This window comes from Neltuma alba, unplaced genomic scaffold, assembly GCF_004799145.2.
Source record: "Neltuma alba isolate B1F8T4 unplaced genomic scaffold, ASM479914v2 tig00011654_pilon, whole genome shotgun sequence".
In the NCBI taxonomy this organism is placed as follows: domain Eukaryota; kingdom Viridiplantae; phylum Streptophyta; class Magnoliopsida; order Fabales; family Fabaceae; genus Neltuma; species Neltuma alba.
In genome coordinates this window covers 106325-125202 of record NW_021636301.1, presented here as the reverse complement: position 1 = coordinate 125202, position 18878 = coordinate 106325, and the positions used below count along the sequence as shown (strand labels likewise).

The following is an 18878-nucleotide window of genomic DNA, read 5'->3' as shown; positions in this document are numbered from 1 at the left end:
TTTTTTTCAAAGTTTAAAAACCTAAAAAATACATGATTAATAGTGTTAATAGAGTTATGAATACGGTTATAATGGTTGTTTGTCATGTTATCAATGTTGAAAAAATAAAAAAAATTTGTCAGCTGCCAGACTTCTGGCACTAGCTGCCAGCCGACAGCCACTGGAGCTTTGGCACTGATTGTTGTAGTTATTAGTGTTGGCGCTTAGGCAGCTGGCCAGCCATGACGTGAGATTTTTTATAAACAAAAATAAAGGCAACGTTATAAATTTGCTAACATTTTAAAATTCTAACTTAGTTATTACGACTGATTTGAAATTTTGCAAATTCAGGAAACTTTTTAGGATTTTGGAAATTCAACTATCATTCTTTTGAAAATTTCCCAATTTGTAATTAAAAGGATTTTTTTGTGTGTTATTTTTCACTAACCCCCAACTTGGATTGGGAGAAAATTAGGGAGAAGAGAAAACTAAGAAGGAAAAGAAGAGTAGAAGTAAGTTTTTTTTTTACTTGGATAAGAGAGAAAATGTGAGAAGAAAAAAAAATTGGGAGAGAAAATAAGATGAGCCCCATGTCTCGTTTTTTCTCCATATGTGGAGAAACTTGGGGAGGAAAAATAAATTTTTGCTATTACCTCTCCTCTCCTGCTTTCTTGAGCTCTTCCTCTTCACATTTATTTTCTTCTATTATATTTAAAAAATTATCCAATTTAATTTTTTAATCTTAAAACAATATTTTTATTAAATAATTTGGTTTTAAAATACAATAGTTTGAAAATGTATATAAACTAAATAACTTGATTTTAAATTATTTCATGATGATAATGTTATTATAATTTTCTTATTGCAATATTTAATTTGATTTAATTTTATATATGATATATTTTAATGTAAATATTTTAATTATTTAAATATTTGTTTATTTTTATCTATTTCTCTCATCTATCTAAATAAAAGACATCATAATATCTTCTCTTTGGTTTTTTTCTTCGCTATATATATTTTTTCTTTTTTTTTCTCCAGCTAACCAAGGAGAACAGTAAAATTAAAGAAGCGCTATTTCAACCCGCACCTCAAAGACAATATTCTATCTTGTAACCGGAGGGGGGGAAAAAAAACCAATACAGATACAGATGGGCACGCTTTCTCTTTTTCGTTTCTCTTCGTCAAAGCAATGTAAAGCCTTCGGCTTTCGTAAATCATAGCATGTCCATCCGTTGAAGCAAAACTTCGCGACGTTCCATTCATTCATTCCTCACACTCAGAAGTCACAGCACTCTCGCCATTAACAGCCGCTGAGCTTTGGCTTGAACGCAGCGTTTTTTCACTCAGTTCGACACACTCTGCGCCCACCAAAGGCCTCCATACGACACCGTTTCATCCTTTGCCCCGGTACCGGTGTCAGTGGTTGAGCGCCTCCTGCCTTTTTGCCCACTCATAAATGGATTTCCATTATTCGTCCTCACCTTGGTTTTAAGTTCCATTTGGCAGCATACCTCTTAGGGACATGATCTGAAGTTATTGGACTTGAAGATTTGATTCTTGGAAACGAAGCCCTAAGCTATTGTTTTAGGGTTTTGTTCCTTTGGGATCTGTTGATAATCTATTCTTTTCTCAATTTTCCAAATGGCGGATCAGGAAGAGGAGGATTTTCAAATGGCTATACGGATGAGTATGCAACCGTCGCCGCCGGAGCCTAAGCGTAGCAAGCCGAGGGATGCCGCTATTTCTGGGGTTGTTTCAGGGTCGCCGGAGGAGTCTCCTGAAGCCAAGAGCCGGCGGTTACAGCGGGAACTTATGGCTGCTGCTGCTGAGAAGCGGATGATGGCGGCGAAGAGTGTTTCATCCCCAATAGTTAAAGGTGGGAAGAGTGGGGAAGGTGGCAGGAAAGAGGAGTCTTATTTGGTAAGTGGAAACTTGAGTAAGGAGCTATCTCAAGAAGAATCCATTCAGTTGTTTTTTATGGTGTTTGGCAATGAGGTTTCAAAGTCTGTTCTTGCACAATGGAGCAATCAGGGAATAAGGTATTTGCTTTTCATTATTTTGTTGCGTGGGGTTGTGTGGCGTTTCATTTCCGTCATTACATTGCTCTTGGCAAATTCTTGTTTATGATAAAGTTTCGTGATTTCCCTTATTCCCCGTAACCATTTTATTCTAATTTGACATTAATTTGAAAAAGACGTTTGAACGCTAACAATTGGTCAAGTCAAATTTGAATTTTAACCGTGGTGCTGTATTGAATCACCCGTTGCCTGATGATGTTTTTACGTCACATAACATGATGAGTTTCTAAACATTAGTCTTCTACTGGTACTCATAATCATGGAATTTTTTCTAGTTGATCAGAATGTATTACGGAATGTTGTAATGCAGATTCCAGCAGTTATAGCTTTTATTGTGAATATTCTCTGTCTATTGGAAGTATTTTTACTGTCACTCGCAATCATGAAATTTATTCTAGTTGATTAGAATCTATTATGGAGAGTTGAAATGCTGAGTCCTGCAAATACATTTTTTGTTATTGATATTTGCTGTCCGCGATATATACCTCCTTACTTGTGGGTAGTAACTTACTTCTTTGTGAACCACGAGAGAGCTAATCTGACTTGTAACGTCATGCACTCTCAAAGAAACCCATTAACCAACTGCCCTGATCTTGCCAAATGTCTTTATTCGACAAAAGAGGGTGGAAGATCTAAGAATGTTATAGTGAATCATGAATAAGATAAAATGAAATTGTAATTATCACAGCGTTTCTTTGTTTGGATAATTTCTTATAATAGAGGAAAGGGAATGGCTGTATTCATTGGGAGAGCAAAAGATAGAGGGAAAAGAAAAATAATCCATATTAATTGACCTATGCACCTTTTTTGGATAGACAATATAAATAAAACTATGACCCAAGAAAATATGGAAATATTTAAAAATACTTATGGTTCAATCAAACTGTATGGAAAGTTTCACAAGTTGGGAATAACGATGCCTGATTTGCCCGTCAACCCTATGAAGCATGATGTACGACCCAAATTGTTGGGTCATTCAGGTATTAGATATCAAGGTTGATGGGATTGAGATCTTACTAGTAATCAATTGAAGGACTAAATAGATCAATTCAAGGATTAGATCTTGGGAGGATCAAAATAACTATAGGGTATTTCAGTTCTGTCAAAGCTGGCCCTAATCCCAGCCCAGAGTCCTAGGCCTGTATATATTCTGAAGCGTGGAATTTGAGAAGCAGATGAATGAGGGGGTGTTTGGTTTAGAAGCAATTTTGCGTTTTATGAGACAAAACTCCTCTCATATATTTACCTCGTGTAAAATCAGTTCTCCACCATTAATTCAAATGGGCATTATATTGTTGTTGCGAAACTTGTCAAAGTTATGTTGATACTGTTTAAATAATATTTAATGGTTATTGATTATGAAAAACTTCATTTTATTATATTTTACTGTGATTTTATACAAATAAATTTCATGTCATTGGAATCTACTTTGGGGATTTAGGGATTCATTGATGAAGGAGATAAGGCTTAAGTTTGTTACCCATTCGGCTATGGGTTTGGGCATAGGGGCGCCAGTATCTTTCTCATATGCTATATAGGATCATTCCCAATTCAATCAAGGATTGGAAGTGCCTATCAGGAATGAATGAATAGCAATAAAAAATGTTCATATGCAAGCATGAATGTTTCAGTTAAGCATAATATTATCAAAATTATGCATAAATTTACTGAAACAATATACCATTCAAGTAAACAAGGCCCAATACATTTTGATTCACATCTCTTGTGCCTATCTTATAGGTCTAATTCACCTCGCAACTAAGGGCGCACTTCTCTTCTCGTAATTATGGAATCACCTCGTATTTAGTACTTCTATGATATGGAAATCTAGGTTAAACTACGGTTTACCCACTTCTGGCTCATCAATTGGGCAGATAGGAAGGAGGACTAAAAGCAACCTATCCTTGCCTAGGGGCCTAGGAAACCCTATCCACCAAGAATCCAATGGAAATTGATGCTAGAAGTAACTCAAAAGGAGAAGGTATGAAAAACTTCCCCAGGTGAAAGAACTTTCTATAAATATCCTTGGAAGGAACGAAGGAAGGAGAAAAGAGTGAGGAGAAAGGCCACCCCTGCAATCTTCACTCTCGCTTCACTCTCCATCTACGTTATTTCTCCCATCGTAAGGTTACGCAGTACTCTCCCCATAGCAAGAGGTATGAAATTGCTTACTCATTACAGTAAGGAACAGAGTAGCTGAGAGTCCTTTTCCTGGAAGTCTTCTTCTTCTCGTTCGCCCCAACAATCACTTCACTCTCCCTAGGGATTCATTAAGGAATCAATCTATTCTTTGAGACTAAACCAATATTAATATTAAAGCTAGCTCTTCTTGCTTTTTTGGAGGATCCTTGCTTTGTCTAGACAGCGATACAAGCAGTCCCCTCGTTGTAAAACGTTTTGTTTTCAATTTCATAATTGAGGGCAACCAGATGCACTCCATTGTGCGGGTTTCCAATGATGCCAAGATGCGGAAGAAAATGGTAAGAAAAGAAAGTGTATCTATTTCATCTGTTCTTGTTTTAGAAGTTATCCTTTATACAGAAGAGTTATTTCTTTATTAATTAGACGATTTATTGCCTCTCATGTATGATTTTGATTAAAGTGTGGTATTTAGTACTTCTCAATCGACTGAAACCTTCAAAGATTGAAAGAGAGCAAAAGTTGACTCAAAGAGAGCGGTTAACTGACTGCCTTTATTGCTTCTATTTCCTTTCTTTCCTTCCCGCCTATAGGAACTTATCCTCTACTTATTAAGCATGCATATTATGTCAGTGAAGACTTGGGGCTTGTTTGGGAGGGCTTAAGAAATCCCCTATAAGCATGTTTCATGTAAGCCGAGATAAAACTCCTCTCGCATGCTTGTCTTATATTCTGTAAATTACTATTAAAAAGCTACTTATAAGCTGTTCCAAATAGACCCTTGGTGTGAAGCCATGGAGCTTATGTTACATTAGAAGAGCAGTCAAACATGAAGACATCATGTCATAGTAATAACAAGAGGAGATAATTACACAAGGCTTGACAATGTGAATGTAGTGAGGTAAAAATAGAAAGCCAAATTTCACTTCCTTTGAGCCTAAAATCTTTTCCTTTCCTGCCTTTTTGGCCCTCGCTGTAGCTAGAATCTACTTTTGACATTGAAACAGATTATGAACTAAGTTGAAACTCAAAAGTTGGGCAAATTAGGGGTGGGAAAGGCTGTAAATATCTAGGATATCTCATTTTTTGACATGGTTTAATAATTTTCTCATCATACTAAAGGAAAACTAATGTAGCATAAGAAGAGTTGCTCTTATTTTCACATGTACTATTCTGTTAGTTTGGTTGATTGATATGAGGGCGAAGAAGAAAGGGACTATAGTTCTGTACAATCTGAAAACAATAGATCTAAAATAATGGACCACCAAAGGTAAAAAGAGTAGAAAAAGACATAAAATAAGGTAAAATAATAAACCTAATAAAGGAATGATAAAAAGGTGAGACAAGAAAGTAAAGTTTGAGGTTATCAACACCCACATGACCCATGAAACTAGAAATCAAGAAAAATGGAAAAAATGCTGCAAATCCAGAATCACACAGGATGGGTAAGATCTTAAGATCTGAATAATTAAATAGAGATCCTGGAAAATTTTGATCTACATAAAATTATGATCTTTGGGTTTATCTGGGAATGTAAGATTTTAACATTTAGTTTGAGTTTTGACTATCTTGCATAAAGGTGAAAGTTAGCAAGCTACTGCATGAAATACTATAACCGGACATGGCTTTTATCTTGCTTACTTCTGATAGGAAAGACACCACTATATGATTCCATCCTCTGTTGCATCTTATATCTTTTTACAGAGTTCTAAACTTATGGCTGTTTAAGATGATGGGGATGTTTGAATATCAGATGAAATGGCAGTGGCGATCAAAGAAAATACTTAAGGGGGCTACATAGGGGTATAGGGATTTAGGATGTCAAGGATGTTCTTGAGCTGGATTACCGGTCAACCCATCAAGACAACTTATTTTATTTGCTGAAAATCCAAAGGTACCCATACTATCGTGGGTATAGAAAAATGGGCTTGGGCTGATCGTTTTATTGTAGGAGACTTTTAAATTTTTTTAGCTATTTATTTAAATTATGTAAATATTTTAATCAATAATACTCCCTCCGGTTCAAAATATAAGCTAAATTTTATCATTACGTTTATTAAGAAACTAATTAAAATCAATTTAAAACAATAAATGTGTAAGGCATATATTTGTTTTTTCTAATATACCCTTATTAATGAAGAGAATAAGTAAAAGATGTAATAAATGAATTAAAGAGAAAAGAGAATATATGGGGGTAAAATTGGAAAAAACTCATTAAATGCTTGGATAAAAGTGAATGTTATCATATAAAAAAAAAGCTAGCCCCTTTAAAAAAGTTTAGCTTATATTTTGAATTGGAAGAGTATTTATTAATTAACCTGCTAGTTATTTTATCATTCAGTTTATTAGAAATAAGCTAGTAATTTTTAATGAAGTATACAAATGTTTTTTTTTCTATGCATATGAATTGAAGTTAGCGATTCGAAGTAAATTTTTACCCTTCAAGTATAATGTAGCCTACTTCCTTGTATTGCCTGTTTTGAATTGTACAAAGTTCCTACTCAAGTACTTAAGCCTATATGCCATTTTGTAAAGCATCGCAAATGAGGTAATGTTGTGTTACAGAATCATTATTCTGTATGAAAGAGAAAGAGGGAGAAAGAAGGAGTATAAGAGAGTAAGGAGAGACAGAGAAGGAGATGAGAGAGAGGAGAGAAAATTTATTTCATTCACTTAAATCGAAAATCTGAGTACAGCACTTATTAACTAACACTAACTCCCTCCTTTTTTTCTTATTATATTTACATATCAATACCACTTCCCCAAAGCACCTTTGATCCAAAAAAAAAAAAAAATCGTACACAAAACAGAAGAACATAGGCTCTTAAATTCTGAAAAGAAAGAGAAAGAAAATTTTTTTGTTGGATAGTGCTTTCTATGCCATGTATTGACTTGTCACTCTGCTTCCTTACCACTTATGTACTTCAGCCCATGCTGTATTGTTCCCTTTTTTTTCTGCAAACTGACACTGAACCCTTGATGTACAGTATACTTCATCCCTTTTTTCTTCCTCATCTTTACCAACTGAAACCATTTTTAAGGGTCATGAAAGAGATATGCCAGCTGGCCCTTTGACTTTTCTTTTTCAAAAATAAGCAACACGTAGGAGCTTTTGAAGCCTGACAATGCATTTGTTTATTCCAAACTCTTTGCTGCTACTTTGCTCACAAGAATATAGACAAGGATGGAAAAGAACAGAAGGAGAATGAGCAAAACAGAGTGCCTTCTTCATTTTTGGGATTCTGAACGAGTTTTGTGACTTTAGAGATTTCTTTTGGAGCCTATCAACTAAAAGAAGAAAGAGGAACCGGTGGCAACAACATCAACCCACATGCGTTGCACGACACACCTTGAAAACATACGAGAGAGTCGAGAGCCGATAACCCACCAACTCCAGATGCGAGTTTTGCATTCCTCCATGGCTTTGAATTGCGCATTTCATTTAAGGTCTCACTCGTTCACAATCCACTCGTATCAGAATTCATCTTTGCATGTGAGTTCTTCTCTGTCGCACTCGAATCTTGTTGTATTGACTAGAGCTGGGAAACGACGGGCTCGCCTCTTTAAGCCCTTTTAAATTGAGGGTCAAACTCATAATTTGGGGTCTCTAAAGGGAACTTAGACTTAAAAGGGTCAGTCTTGTAGGGCTGAAAAATAAAAAGGCAGGCCTACGGCCCTTTTAAGCCTGCCAACAGAAATAATTTATATTCTTTTTCCTTTGACCCTAACCTAAGTCCCTAACATTTTACATACTGTCCTTCTCTAATTTTCACTTTTAGTCTTTCACTCACTCTCAGTTCACATCTCAGTCGCTAATGATATTAAAATGAATAAAAATATATTCTCCATATTCTAAATCAGGTTTCAAATTTGTATTTATTTGAATCAACAATTATATATTAAAATAAACAAAATATATTCCCCTTATTAAAACACAAATTTTAATGATTGAACCAAGAGATGCGTATCAATTTGTATATGTTATAAAATTTTAATAAATAAGTTAACTCTTTTTCTGTAGTGACTATATTAAAATTTTACCCTGTATTTGAATAGAATTAGACAAGCGAGCTAGACAAAACTAAGAAAGACCATCTTGAACAAAAAGCAAAGAGGATGACATAGTTAGCTCATTAAAAGCATACTATGGATCAATCCAAAGTGTTAAGATATTTCAGATTTCTTATGAGACTGTACAGCAAATTGATTTTCATAATTAAAGTCTGAGAAAAAAATACTCCCTCTGGTCTACAAACGAGGTTTTATAATTAGGACAGGAGGTAGTAAATAGACAACACAGAATCAATCCCTAGTGATTGCTAAGTTGAAACTGCTAAAACAAACTTAACATTGATACTTTTAAATAAACTTATGGGTGGGCAAAAAATTCAATTCAAAAGGACGAAAGAAGACATATTAGACTCCAGAATAGCTAAATAGTATTGAGAAGGAATCATTGATATTTTTAGAAGTTAAGAAGAGCCTATTATTAGTTAAGCACAATCAAATATTCTTACAATTGATGATAGTGATGATAGTGTTTGTCTATTTTTTTTTTTTTTTTTTTAGTGAAAGTATTTGTCTACTTTTAATGGAACTTATGGTTGTTAATGTTATTGACTTGTTATGTCTAGTGGATGTTTTAAATTTTTTGTATGTTGATGGATATTTAGATATGATGATCTTTTGTATTTGTAACTTAATTTTATTGGTTTATTTTTATTTTTTGATAAAACAAGTAAGAAATATGAAAAATAAATTATTTTGTTTTTAACGGGCCAAAAGCTTGCGGGCCTGCTCTGAGCTAGTTTGCTTAAGAGCTAGGTTTAGCAAATTGGGGTATTTTTGAAATTTCAGCCCCAAAGGGTCGGTCCTTTTAAGTCTGTTGACCGTTTTCCCAACTCTATTATTGACTCTCCAAGGTCCATGCTCGTGGATTCCTTTAGCTTGTGCCCGTCCTGAACTTCCTAAGCGTTTTGCAGTATTCTCCTTTTACTGTGTTGATATGATTCTTGGACTCTAATGCAATCTTGGGCAGCGGTCGAACAAGACCCAACTTTTTCTTGAGCAGCTAGGTCGTCTTCTTGATTGTTCAAGACCTCTATTTCTTTTTTGGCATGCCTCTGCAAGTATCTCTTGCATTTTGGCCAATGATTGGGCTTCACGCATGGTTCTTGGTCTAAACAGTTGAACTAAAGAAGCAATTTCTTCCATTAGTGCGCAAACATATGCATCAATAAGGTAGTTGTTTGGTAAATCAAGATTGGCAGAGAGGGAGTCAAACGTTTCATTGAACTCAGCTATGGAACCCCGTTGTTGAAGGAGCCACAGTCGAAGTCGTTCGTCCATGTTAGAATGCCTTACTGCCATCTCTATATGTGAGTAATGACCATTAACTGAGAAATCACAGTGGAAGGGCCGAGGATGGTTCGGGTCTGATACCACTGTTGTAGAATTATTATTCTGTATGAGAGAGAAAGAGGGAGAAAGAGGGAGAATAAGAGAGTGAGAAGAGACAAAGGAGGAGACGAGAGAGAGGAGAGAAGACTTATTTCTTTCACTTAAGTCGCAAATCTTATTACAGCTTACCCGGTCCCCTTATTTATAGGCCTAAAGCACTTATTAACTAGCACTAACTAACTCCCTCCTTTTTTTTATTATATTTACATATCACATTGATCTTGGCCCAGCCATTAAAGTCACGTTCAATGATTATTTAAAGCAAAAGTTTAGTGTGTGATTCGACAATGAATTAAGTGACCTATGAAACTCTCTCCTAGAAATTTGCTATTGAGGTGGTGGAACCAATCCAGGTAAGTACTTCATAAAGCAAATTGGTGGAGAATGACTTGGGCCTCTTGCTAAAGCCCGTTAGGGTTCCCCCCCCCCCCTTTCATGTTAGTCTTATTTATTTTATTCATCATATCCTTGATGTTTTGGGTTTCTAATAAATTAGTTTTATTTCCTAGATAATTTAGGATTTGGTGTAGCTGATTTATCGCTACTCTCTTCTTTATATTGTAATTGCTGCCTTTGCAGTATTTGAGAAATATAATTTCTGAGTTCTGCATGGTATCTGTGCTCATGGCTTGAAGTCTGACCTTTGGTACATATAGTGGGTACCTTGGAGTTATCAATGGTAACACCACTAAGCCACCCAACCATGAGCACATCACAATCCTGTAACTCCTCTCACACAAGTGACAGCAACTGTGGTTTCATCAGTCAGTCCAGTATGGTCTTTTAAACATGGCTTGACAATACTACCATCATCATGGTCAAGAATTATTCTTATTGGAAAGAATGAGATTAACAATCTGTTGGGTCTTATACTCTATTAATAAATTGCGTTGGGCCCTTTTGCCATTTTATTCAACAAGTGGATATTTCCAGTGGCTTTGAGCCCAGATTTAACAAAATAAAAGTTTGAAGTGAATATGATCCCTTCAAGAAAATGCAAGATTGCTTTGGCTACTTTTCTTGATTAATTACAGCTGAGCATCAAATGCCTTTGCCCTTTGTCTCCTGCTTCGGTCCATTCATTCTGCCCATCGAAACAAGCTTCTTAATGGTCTACAAATCTTTATATAAGTCTTAAATTTACAATTTTGATGACTTTGGCTAGAAGTGAGAACATGCAAATATCAAATTGCTGATTATAAATATTTTTTGATGTGGTTGTGCTTCCAATGAGTCAACTGAGATGAGTCACTTTTTATCCTTAATTTCTTTCATTCTCAAAATCTTAAGAAGGAAGCAATGCACGTCTATCTTAATCTGGTCGATATATTTTGAAAATTTTCATCCTATCTCAAGCAGCTTTAATATTATTTTCTTTCTATACCCTAATCCTGGTGGTTTTATATGCTTCCTATATATTGGTAATAATGCAAAGTCTTTCCAGGTTTAGCTCTGACCCAGAAACATCTATGGGCCTTGTGCAGCATGAAGGCGGTCCCTGTGGCGTTTTGGCAGCTATACAGGTAATTAGCCCCTTTCAGCATGCTGTCTGTTGCTAGTTTTCACAACTAATATTTTCAACATGCTTATATCACATTCAAGATCTGTTCTATTATTTCTTGAAAAGTTTGGTGTCTGATTGGTTTCCTTGTTTTCTGTTTTAATTTTAATTGAAAATTGAAAACCTGACTTAGAATGTGATTGGTAGAGTCTAGGGGAAATAATTGCTCGGGATATTTTCTAAAACAAGTTGAAATTAGGAATTCTCTTAAACGTGTGTATTCCTAACGCTGTCGCTTTTAATTTTGCAAGAAAGCGTGCATTCTTACTAGGCAGATCCATTTTGTTAACTCGACTATGAAATTTGCGTTCCTATTACTCTCTAACCATATGAACCTCCCCATTTGTTGATGCTCAGTAGAAAAACAGTGAAATTTATACAAAGTGAAGTCAATTTGATTTGAGATCATAATCATATATGACAAATTTCTGAACATCGAGAACTTGCAACTAAATTAAAATTTTGTGAAATGAACATAGGTAATGAGGAAGGTTTAAGCCTTTCCCCAGTGTTCAAAATATGAATAACTAGTCAAAAGGTCAGGAATTTTAATTTCTCATAATATTGCTGATTTTCAATCATTCCTTGATTTCTGCAAGTGTTAAGAATCAGACTGACTATGGAGGAAGAAAAATGTTTGACATGTGAATAACTTATATCTAGTTGGTTGATACTTAAATTTGCGGAAAAACAATTGACCGCAAGATTGAAAAAGCTTACCAGTCTTGAGTGTCAATAATTTATCTTGCAGGGTAAATGTGCTTTGTTTTATTTCGTTGACCATGATTTTGTGGAGTCACTTCTCTGCTTCCCCCCCGGGGCGTGGAGGGTTGTTGGTTTTATGGAGCGAAGAGTCACTTCATTTTCTCTCTATTTATTCTTAACAGTTAGACCCTACTTGGTGGGGGCCCTGTGCACGGGTCTCCCCTTTTTCATGTTATGCGGATGATCGTAGTTATGTTTTATGTGAAGTTCCAATATCATTTTGTTATGTTGCATTATGGAAATGTCCTTTTTATCGAACTTCGATGCTATAGCATGTTCAAGTCATCTGTGTATATCTTCAAAATTGGATTTTGTACATCATTATCATTTTTTGGCCAATCATTATTTAAGACTTCCCAGTAATGTTTAAACTTCTCATCCTGTCAATGAAATGATAAACCTATGGGGCATGATTGTTAGCTTATGATCATTTAGTGGGGACATCTGCTTGTTTTATTATGTTCTTTTGATTTCATTTATCTTCACTGATATCCTCTGAATTCCTGGGTCTCCGGATGTTTTTCTCTATGCTTATATTGCTTCTTGTGTTTCTATTAATTTTCAGGCATTTGTGCTCAAATACATTCTTTTTTATGGTGAACTAAAAGATGTAACAACCACGCCGCACAATCAGGGTCTCAATGCTTTACCTAAAAGTCAATCTTTTCCATCAATTAATTTTTCTTCACTCAGTGAAGAAGTAAAAGCAAGGTAATTTACTTTCTCCTCATCAGTCGCCTGTCTTTTGGCTTGAAAAACATGTGATTATCAAATTGTACAGGTACAATTTTAGTGAACAAGAGTCCAAGACTCTTTGTGAATGACAAACAAATACAATTTTTTCTCATTGTTGTGCTTTTGTTTAAGTTACTCATATTTTCTTTTTACATGGCACAATTAAACTCTCTTTTGATTGTCCTCTACTTGTCTACCTTTCAACCCCCGTCTTTATTCATGTTCCTTTATTTGATATTAATTCATTACCTGTGGTGGCTGTTCATTGACTTCTTTAATTTGTCTTACCTCTCAGGCCTTACTTTACATTAAAGTTTTATTTATCATGCATCGGTCAAGAACATGTGATACCGAAAGCATTGGAATCACATTGACTATGCCTATAGAGTTACGTAGTTTATAAAGATGACCTTTGCAAAAGATGTTTGACCACAAAGACTGCCAGTGTTATCATTCCTTCTTGAAAGATGCAGTGATTCAACTGGATGTTTTTTTTGGCTTATGCTTCCATATCAGCTTAATTTCTCTTTTCATTCATTTTCTTAATGGTACAATATTTGCTTATGTAGATTATATCTGCATACTAATTGATAAAAGAAAATTTAAAAAGAAGAGAAGAGATAAATAGTTTACCTTGGAATATCCTCTTTGGGGTAACATGCTGGTCCTTGTGGAAGATGAGAAATGTGAAGATCTTCAATCCGCAGGGAAGTCACAATCTGGTTGGTAAGCAAGTCCACTTGATTCTGAATTTCGGCTGGCAGATTGCAAAAGTGAAGGATGGGACAGGGCTATTGAAGTAGAAGAGGACGATGTGAATGAAGAGGGAAGGAGGTGGGAGCTGCCCAATGAAGGATGGGTTAAACACAGATGGGGCTTGCAAAGGAGAACACGGAAAAGCAGGGTGTGGAGGGGTAGTGAGAGATTCAGATGGAGGGTGGATTGCTGGTTCTCTGCTCAAATCAGAAGTTGTACGGCGGAGGAGGCGGAGTGTTGGGGAGTCTGTAAAGGCTTGGAATTGGCTTGGAACCTGGGGTTGAGAAAGGTTCAGATTGAAACTGATGCCTCAGAAGTAGCAAAGAAATTCAAGGGAAAGGTGGAAAAAGGAACCTTTATAACTCACCTTTGGAATCAGATCTTCAAGTTGATGAATAGAAGAGGGGAGGTCAGAGTGGGATGGATTAGGAGATCGGCGAACTCTTGTGCAGATGCCTTGGCAAGATTGAGTTTTGAAATGGAAGGTGAGATGCAGATCTGGAGTGAAACTCCACGGGAAGTGCAGGAGATATGGGAGATGGACAGAGTACAAGGACAAGAAGCACGTGCTGGTCAAAACTCAGGGGAGAGAGATGATCCTGGATAGATTTCCTTTATGTTAATGGGCTTGGGCCTTCGTTTTCACCCAAAAAAAAAATCTTGTTTATGAATGATTTCATCTTTTCCACACTGCCCTTTGTGCTTCATAGCTCATATTTATACCTGCTATATACACATGTATGTTAAGATGTATGTGTGATTTCTTTGCAGGGCTCTAATAAGAAGCATGGGTGAAATTTTGTTTTTATGTGGAAGTAGTAGAAAGGCTGTGATTGCAACTCTGAGCGTTCTGGGGAATGACAATAAGCATTCCAAAGGAGTTTCAGATGATGAGGTGGGTTTCATCTTGTTGACACTGGTAACTTGTGAAACATCATATTGTAAAGAGATTAAATCAAAATTCCGTTGTCAGTGGAGTCATCTGTGGTTATTTCTTGATATTCTTTTTTGCTGATTCAAGTTATGTCTAATTGACAGGCTATCGCAAAAGAACTTGAAGGACTTTCCATTGAATCGGGCTTGGATCTGCAAAAGGTTCTTAGAGTTGAAACATACACATCACAAACAAGTGCATTGCGGAGGCTTGAAGCAATGATTCCTGTATACCAAAGTCGTATGGGGGCATTGCTTTTCCTGATTTCTGCTTTACTTTCTCGGGGATTGGTATGCTTGTCAACCGAAAACTTTGCTATATGATTGACATTGTAGTTTTACCTGGGTACCTGACATTTTCAGCAACCCTTTTCTGACCTGATTTCATGCTCCTTGGTTTTTCAGGACCTAGGATTTGGTCCTGGGCCTTTGGAGCTCCATGCACCCAAAGTAGTGACTTGTGGGTGCTCTCTGCTCAGTGACTAGCAAAGTCCTTTCCCTTCTAGATTACCATGCATCTAAAGGAAAGCCAGGGATTATCTGGTTTATTTAACCAATTATCCAAATCCAGGCAGATTTATTGGGAGATATATATTTTGTTTTGACCTGCAATAATAACTATTTTCAAGGCGTGAACTTACGCAGGCGTTTTGCATGTCTTACTTAGAAAAACTAATTAATAGGTAGGCCTGAGATTTGAACTTCTACTGTTCCCTCCCCCTAGCCACTACGGTTGCTGTTATATGAACTTTTCCTTACATGAAGGATCAAGTTTTTGATTTTGGACGTTTTGCTAACTAATAGAACTTCCTAATTAATATTATAGTCCCTAGCATGATTTAATGTCACTATGAAGTCCAAAGAAATCATTTTGTCTGAAACTGGTAGAAAAAGGGGAACCTGATGGGGACATGTAGTATGGGATACCAAGTCCCACATTGAGCAGAATGGAATGCTCAATAGGGCATTTAAGTGGGTGTGTTCTCTTATGTCAACAGTTAACTTTTGAAATAGGTCTCCCCTTCCTCCTTAAGTATCCATTAATTGGTATTGGAGCTAGGCTGTTGGCAGCTTCGGAGAGGGCTACCCATGGAAGGTTCTGACAGTGAGGTGCTGTGGAGTGCAGCCACCAGGATGTCAGCTTTTCATAGGCACCAATTGATAGCGACATGGGATTATGGGATATCAAATCCCACATTGAATAGAATGGGATGCTTAATGGGGTATTTAAGTGGGTTGGTTTTTTCATCTCAACACTAGCTTTTGGGACGAGGTTTCCCATTCCACTCAGGTACCTCAAAATCATACGACAAATTTTCTGTTTTCCAAGAAGACATTATATTCTTGATCAGTTTCTTAATCCCCTGGAACTTGTTCTCTTTAAATTAGCAAATTATACTTTGAATTGAGATTTGAAGAGAACAATGGATGCAATGAGAAGATTGTGCTCGTTTTGATTGGAAGATTCTGTTATTTTCAAATTTTGTTGTGTAAAGATTTAATCCCTGTAAAGCAATGAAGTGTATCTTATATTTAGACCTTTATAGCTATTTCCTGACTTTCAAAAAATTTGGGAGTCACTTCTTACAAGCGATTGGGAAAGATTATGGTGCTTAAATGTCTGCATTTTTTTTTTCGAATGGAAAACTGTAACTAATATTTATGAAAGAACAACAGATGTTACAAAGAGTCATCAGTCCTTCTATCATCCACCATCTCTCTCATATGAGATGGGGGAAATGTCCGAAGTTCCAAAACATAAGTTTGAGCACACTTTGGTTATTATGTCTTCCCTCACTTTCTTAACACTATTGCAATACTTTACTTTTTTCTAGGACTTGGTTCAAGCCGACAGGGATGATCCCAGCCTACCTCTAGTTACTGCGCCTTTTGGGCATGCTTCCCAGGTGTATATTTATTGATCCCCAAAGAATGATGCTATCCCTTTTAATTTCTGCAGTTTTCATTTTATATGCTCTTCTGCTTATATTGGAGACTTGCTTTTCTCTGACTATTTGTGCAGGAAATTGTGAACTTACTCCTGTGTGGTCAGGCTGTCCCTAATGTGTTTGATGGGAGGATGGATTTAGGGGGAGGAATGTTTCTTAAAGGCATATCTCGACATGTGGAAGTTGGATTTCTCACCCTGTTAGAATCCCTGAATTTCTGCAAGGTTGGTCAGTATCTGAAATGCCCAAAGTGGCCCATCTGGGTCGTTGGCAGTGAATCCCATTACACAGTCCTGTTTGCTCTTGATACCAGTGTTCAAAATGAGAATGAACTGGAGGAAAGGGAATCACAGATCCGGAAAGCTTTCGATGCGCAAGATCAAAGTGGAGGTGGAGGCTTTATAAGTGTGGAAGGGTTCCATCAAGTCCTTAGAGAAACGAATGTCAAACTTCCCCAAGAGAAGCTCGAGCACCTTTGCAGTGCAGGCTTCATTGTGTGGAGTGAGTTCTGGCAAGTTATTTTGGAGCTAGACAAGAGCTTGGGAGGTTTGAAGGATTCGTCAGGATGTATGGGTAGGAAGGTCTTTGACCTTTACCATTTTAACGGGATTGCTAAATCTGATCTGAATGGCAGTCAAGTAAACACTGGGGGTGATATTCCTCTACAACGACCTCGGCTCACAAAATTACGAGTTTCAGTCCCGCCAAGGTGGACACCAGAGGAATTTATGGCAGATGTGGCAGCTTCCTCTGCCTCTAGTGCAAATGAATCTGGTGGGAAGGACAGTGAAGTATCCAAACCTGAGCCTTCTCAACATGCACCGTTGGTGGATTGCATAAGGACTCGCTGGCCTCGTGCTATCTGCAGTTGGTTAGGGGATCCTCCTAGCATAGTGTGATATATGAATGCAGGGATGGTTGGTTGTGCGCTCTTGTGGCTCACAGATAAAACGTAATTTTTCAGCAACGGCAGGATGAAAGCAAGATGATGATAGCTTCATGTTTAACTTGTGTTGAAACTGGAGGCACATGAAGGAGGTCCCGCAGTCAAGTAACAATTTTCTTTGATATGTTCATATTATAATATGGTTTAGTGTATCTTTAGCATTATCTTCGATTTTTGTCTTGTCATTGAATAGGATAAAGGGAAGAGAGCTGTGTGAAGTTTACATCTATGGTCAACCCAACTTGTAAAATCCATTTTAATGTACTGTTGTGGATGAGGAAAAATTTATATCTGGGAGGGTTCTTAATAAATGTGGAAATCTGTTCTTGCTTTTCAAGTTGTAATATTAAGTTATTGTGCCTGACTGCTGAATAGGAAAATTTTCATGATTTTACCCCACGGTTATTACACCCTGTACTGTAAATTTATATCTCATTGCAGCACCATCTTTATGCATCTTCCCCAGAAAAAGTAGGAAACAATCTGGCATCTATTACCCCCCACTGATGATATAAATACACCACAGCCAATTGGGGGTAAATAGATGTGGTAATGTTTTGCGATTTTTGGTGGGCATAGTTATTGTAAGAGACTGTTTGGTACGGTAAAGATTTGAGGAAGAAAAAATAAAATTCTAATTTTCTATCAATGTAATGTGTTTGGCAGCGCAATTTTCTTGTAAACCAATTTTTGGCCGCGCTGAATTTGGGAAGCACACTTCCCACCTTCTTTGGCGGGAATCAATTTTCAGTTGTAGGCAAGAAAATCTGAAAGACGCATGTCAATTTTCGTACAATAATATAATACGTCAATTTTGCTCTCTTTTAAATTTATGGGTATTTTTGTAAAATGATATAGTATTTACCGTATAGTAAGTATGATTAAAGTGCCTCTAGCATTGTAAAATATTTTGTCAAACATCTTAAAGTATTTTGTTGTGTATTTAGTATCTTAAAATAATTTTTGTCAAGTACATATGACATCCTAAAATATTTTGTGGTTTTTGAACTATTAATCAATATGTATACTAAACCTCTTCCACCAAGTATAAACCAGAGTTATACGTTGTGTTTGTGTAGAGGAATTTGTCTCTCTATAATTTATTATTACCCTGGGATATGTGTACGGTAAAGTCTTACTCCCGCCAACTTTCGTTTTGAATCCACAGGGAATAAAGGAAACTCTAGCTTTAGTTTGCTCATATCCATGCCCTCTGAAGCCTTCCTATCCTTTCATCAAACGTCCTTTCAGTTGGAGTGTGACCGTGTAAGATTCACTGGATGAAAAATCAATCACGATTAGTTTGATAGCAACGAAAGGAAGTAGGCATGTGGGCAGAGATGCTGCTGCATCTGAAGGCTCGACTAATCCATCTTCATCATCAAATTCTGGTGGTGAGCAGAGACAAATGAAGTCTGTGAAGCAAGAGAAGTGAGCTGTGATGATTATGATTCAAGTTCAGGCACCATATGGGATTTGACTTTTATGAGTGCTTGGTTACTATAGTGATCAAGTTTGTCTGGATTTTTACGTCTATAGTCACGCTTCCAATATCAGTGTTCCCGGATTAACTC

The 18878-nt window shown here is 36.6% G+C and overlaps 1 protein-coding gene across 1 annotated transcript; it reads left to right on the top strand.

Moving 5' to 3' along the window:
- Window positions 1-1623: 1623 nt before the first annotated feature.
- LOC114716401 (ubiquitin carboxyl-terminal hydrolase MINDY-3) lies at window positions 1624-17718 on the top strand. Its single transcript, XM_028901400.1, has 7 exons — window positions 1624-2021; window positions 11104-11182; window positions 12551-12696; window positions 14248-14371; window positions 14515-14700; window positions 16245-16316; window positions 16433-17718. Exons 1-7 carry the CDS (start codon window positions 1624-1626, stop codon window positions 17255-17257), a joined length of 1830 nt encoding a protein of 609 aa, XP_028757233.1. The 3' UTR covers window positions 17258-17718.
- The last annotated feature ends 1160 nt before the right edge of the window (window positions 17719-18878 follow it).

What these genes read in the sequence shown, in the direction of transcription:
- LOC114716401 (XM_028901400.1), top strand. Translation starts at nt 1,624, where the DNA reads ATGGCGGATCAGGAAGAGGAGGATTTTCAAATGGCTATACGGATGAGT. An exon ending in TGGAGCAATCAGGGAATAAG is followed by an intron (nt 2,022 to 11,103) that starts GTATTTGCTTTT and finishes AAGTCTTTCCAG; the next exon opens with GTTTAGCTCTGACCCAGAAA. An exon ending in CTTTACTTTCTCGGGGATTG is followed by an intron (nt 14,701 to 16,244) that starts GTATGCTTGTCA and finishes ACTTTTTTCTAG; the next exon opens with GACTTGGTTCAAGCCGACAG.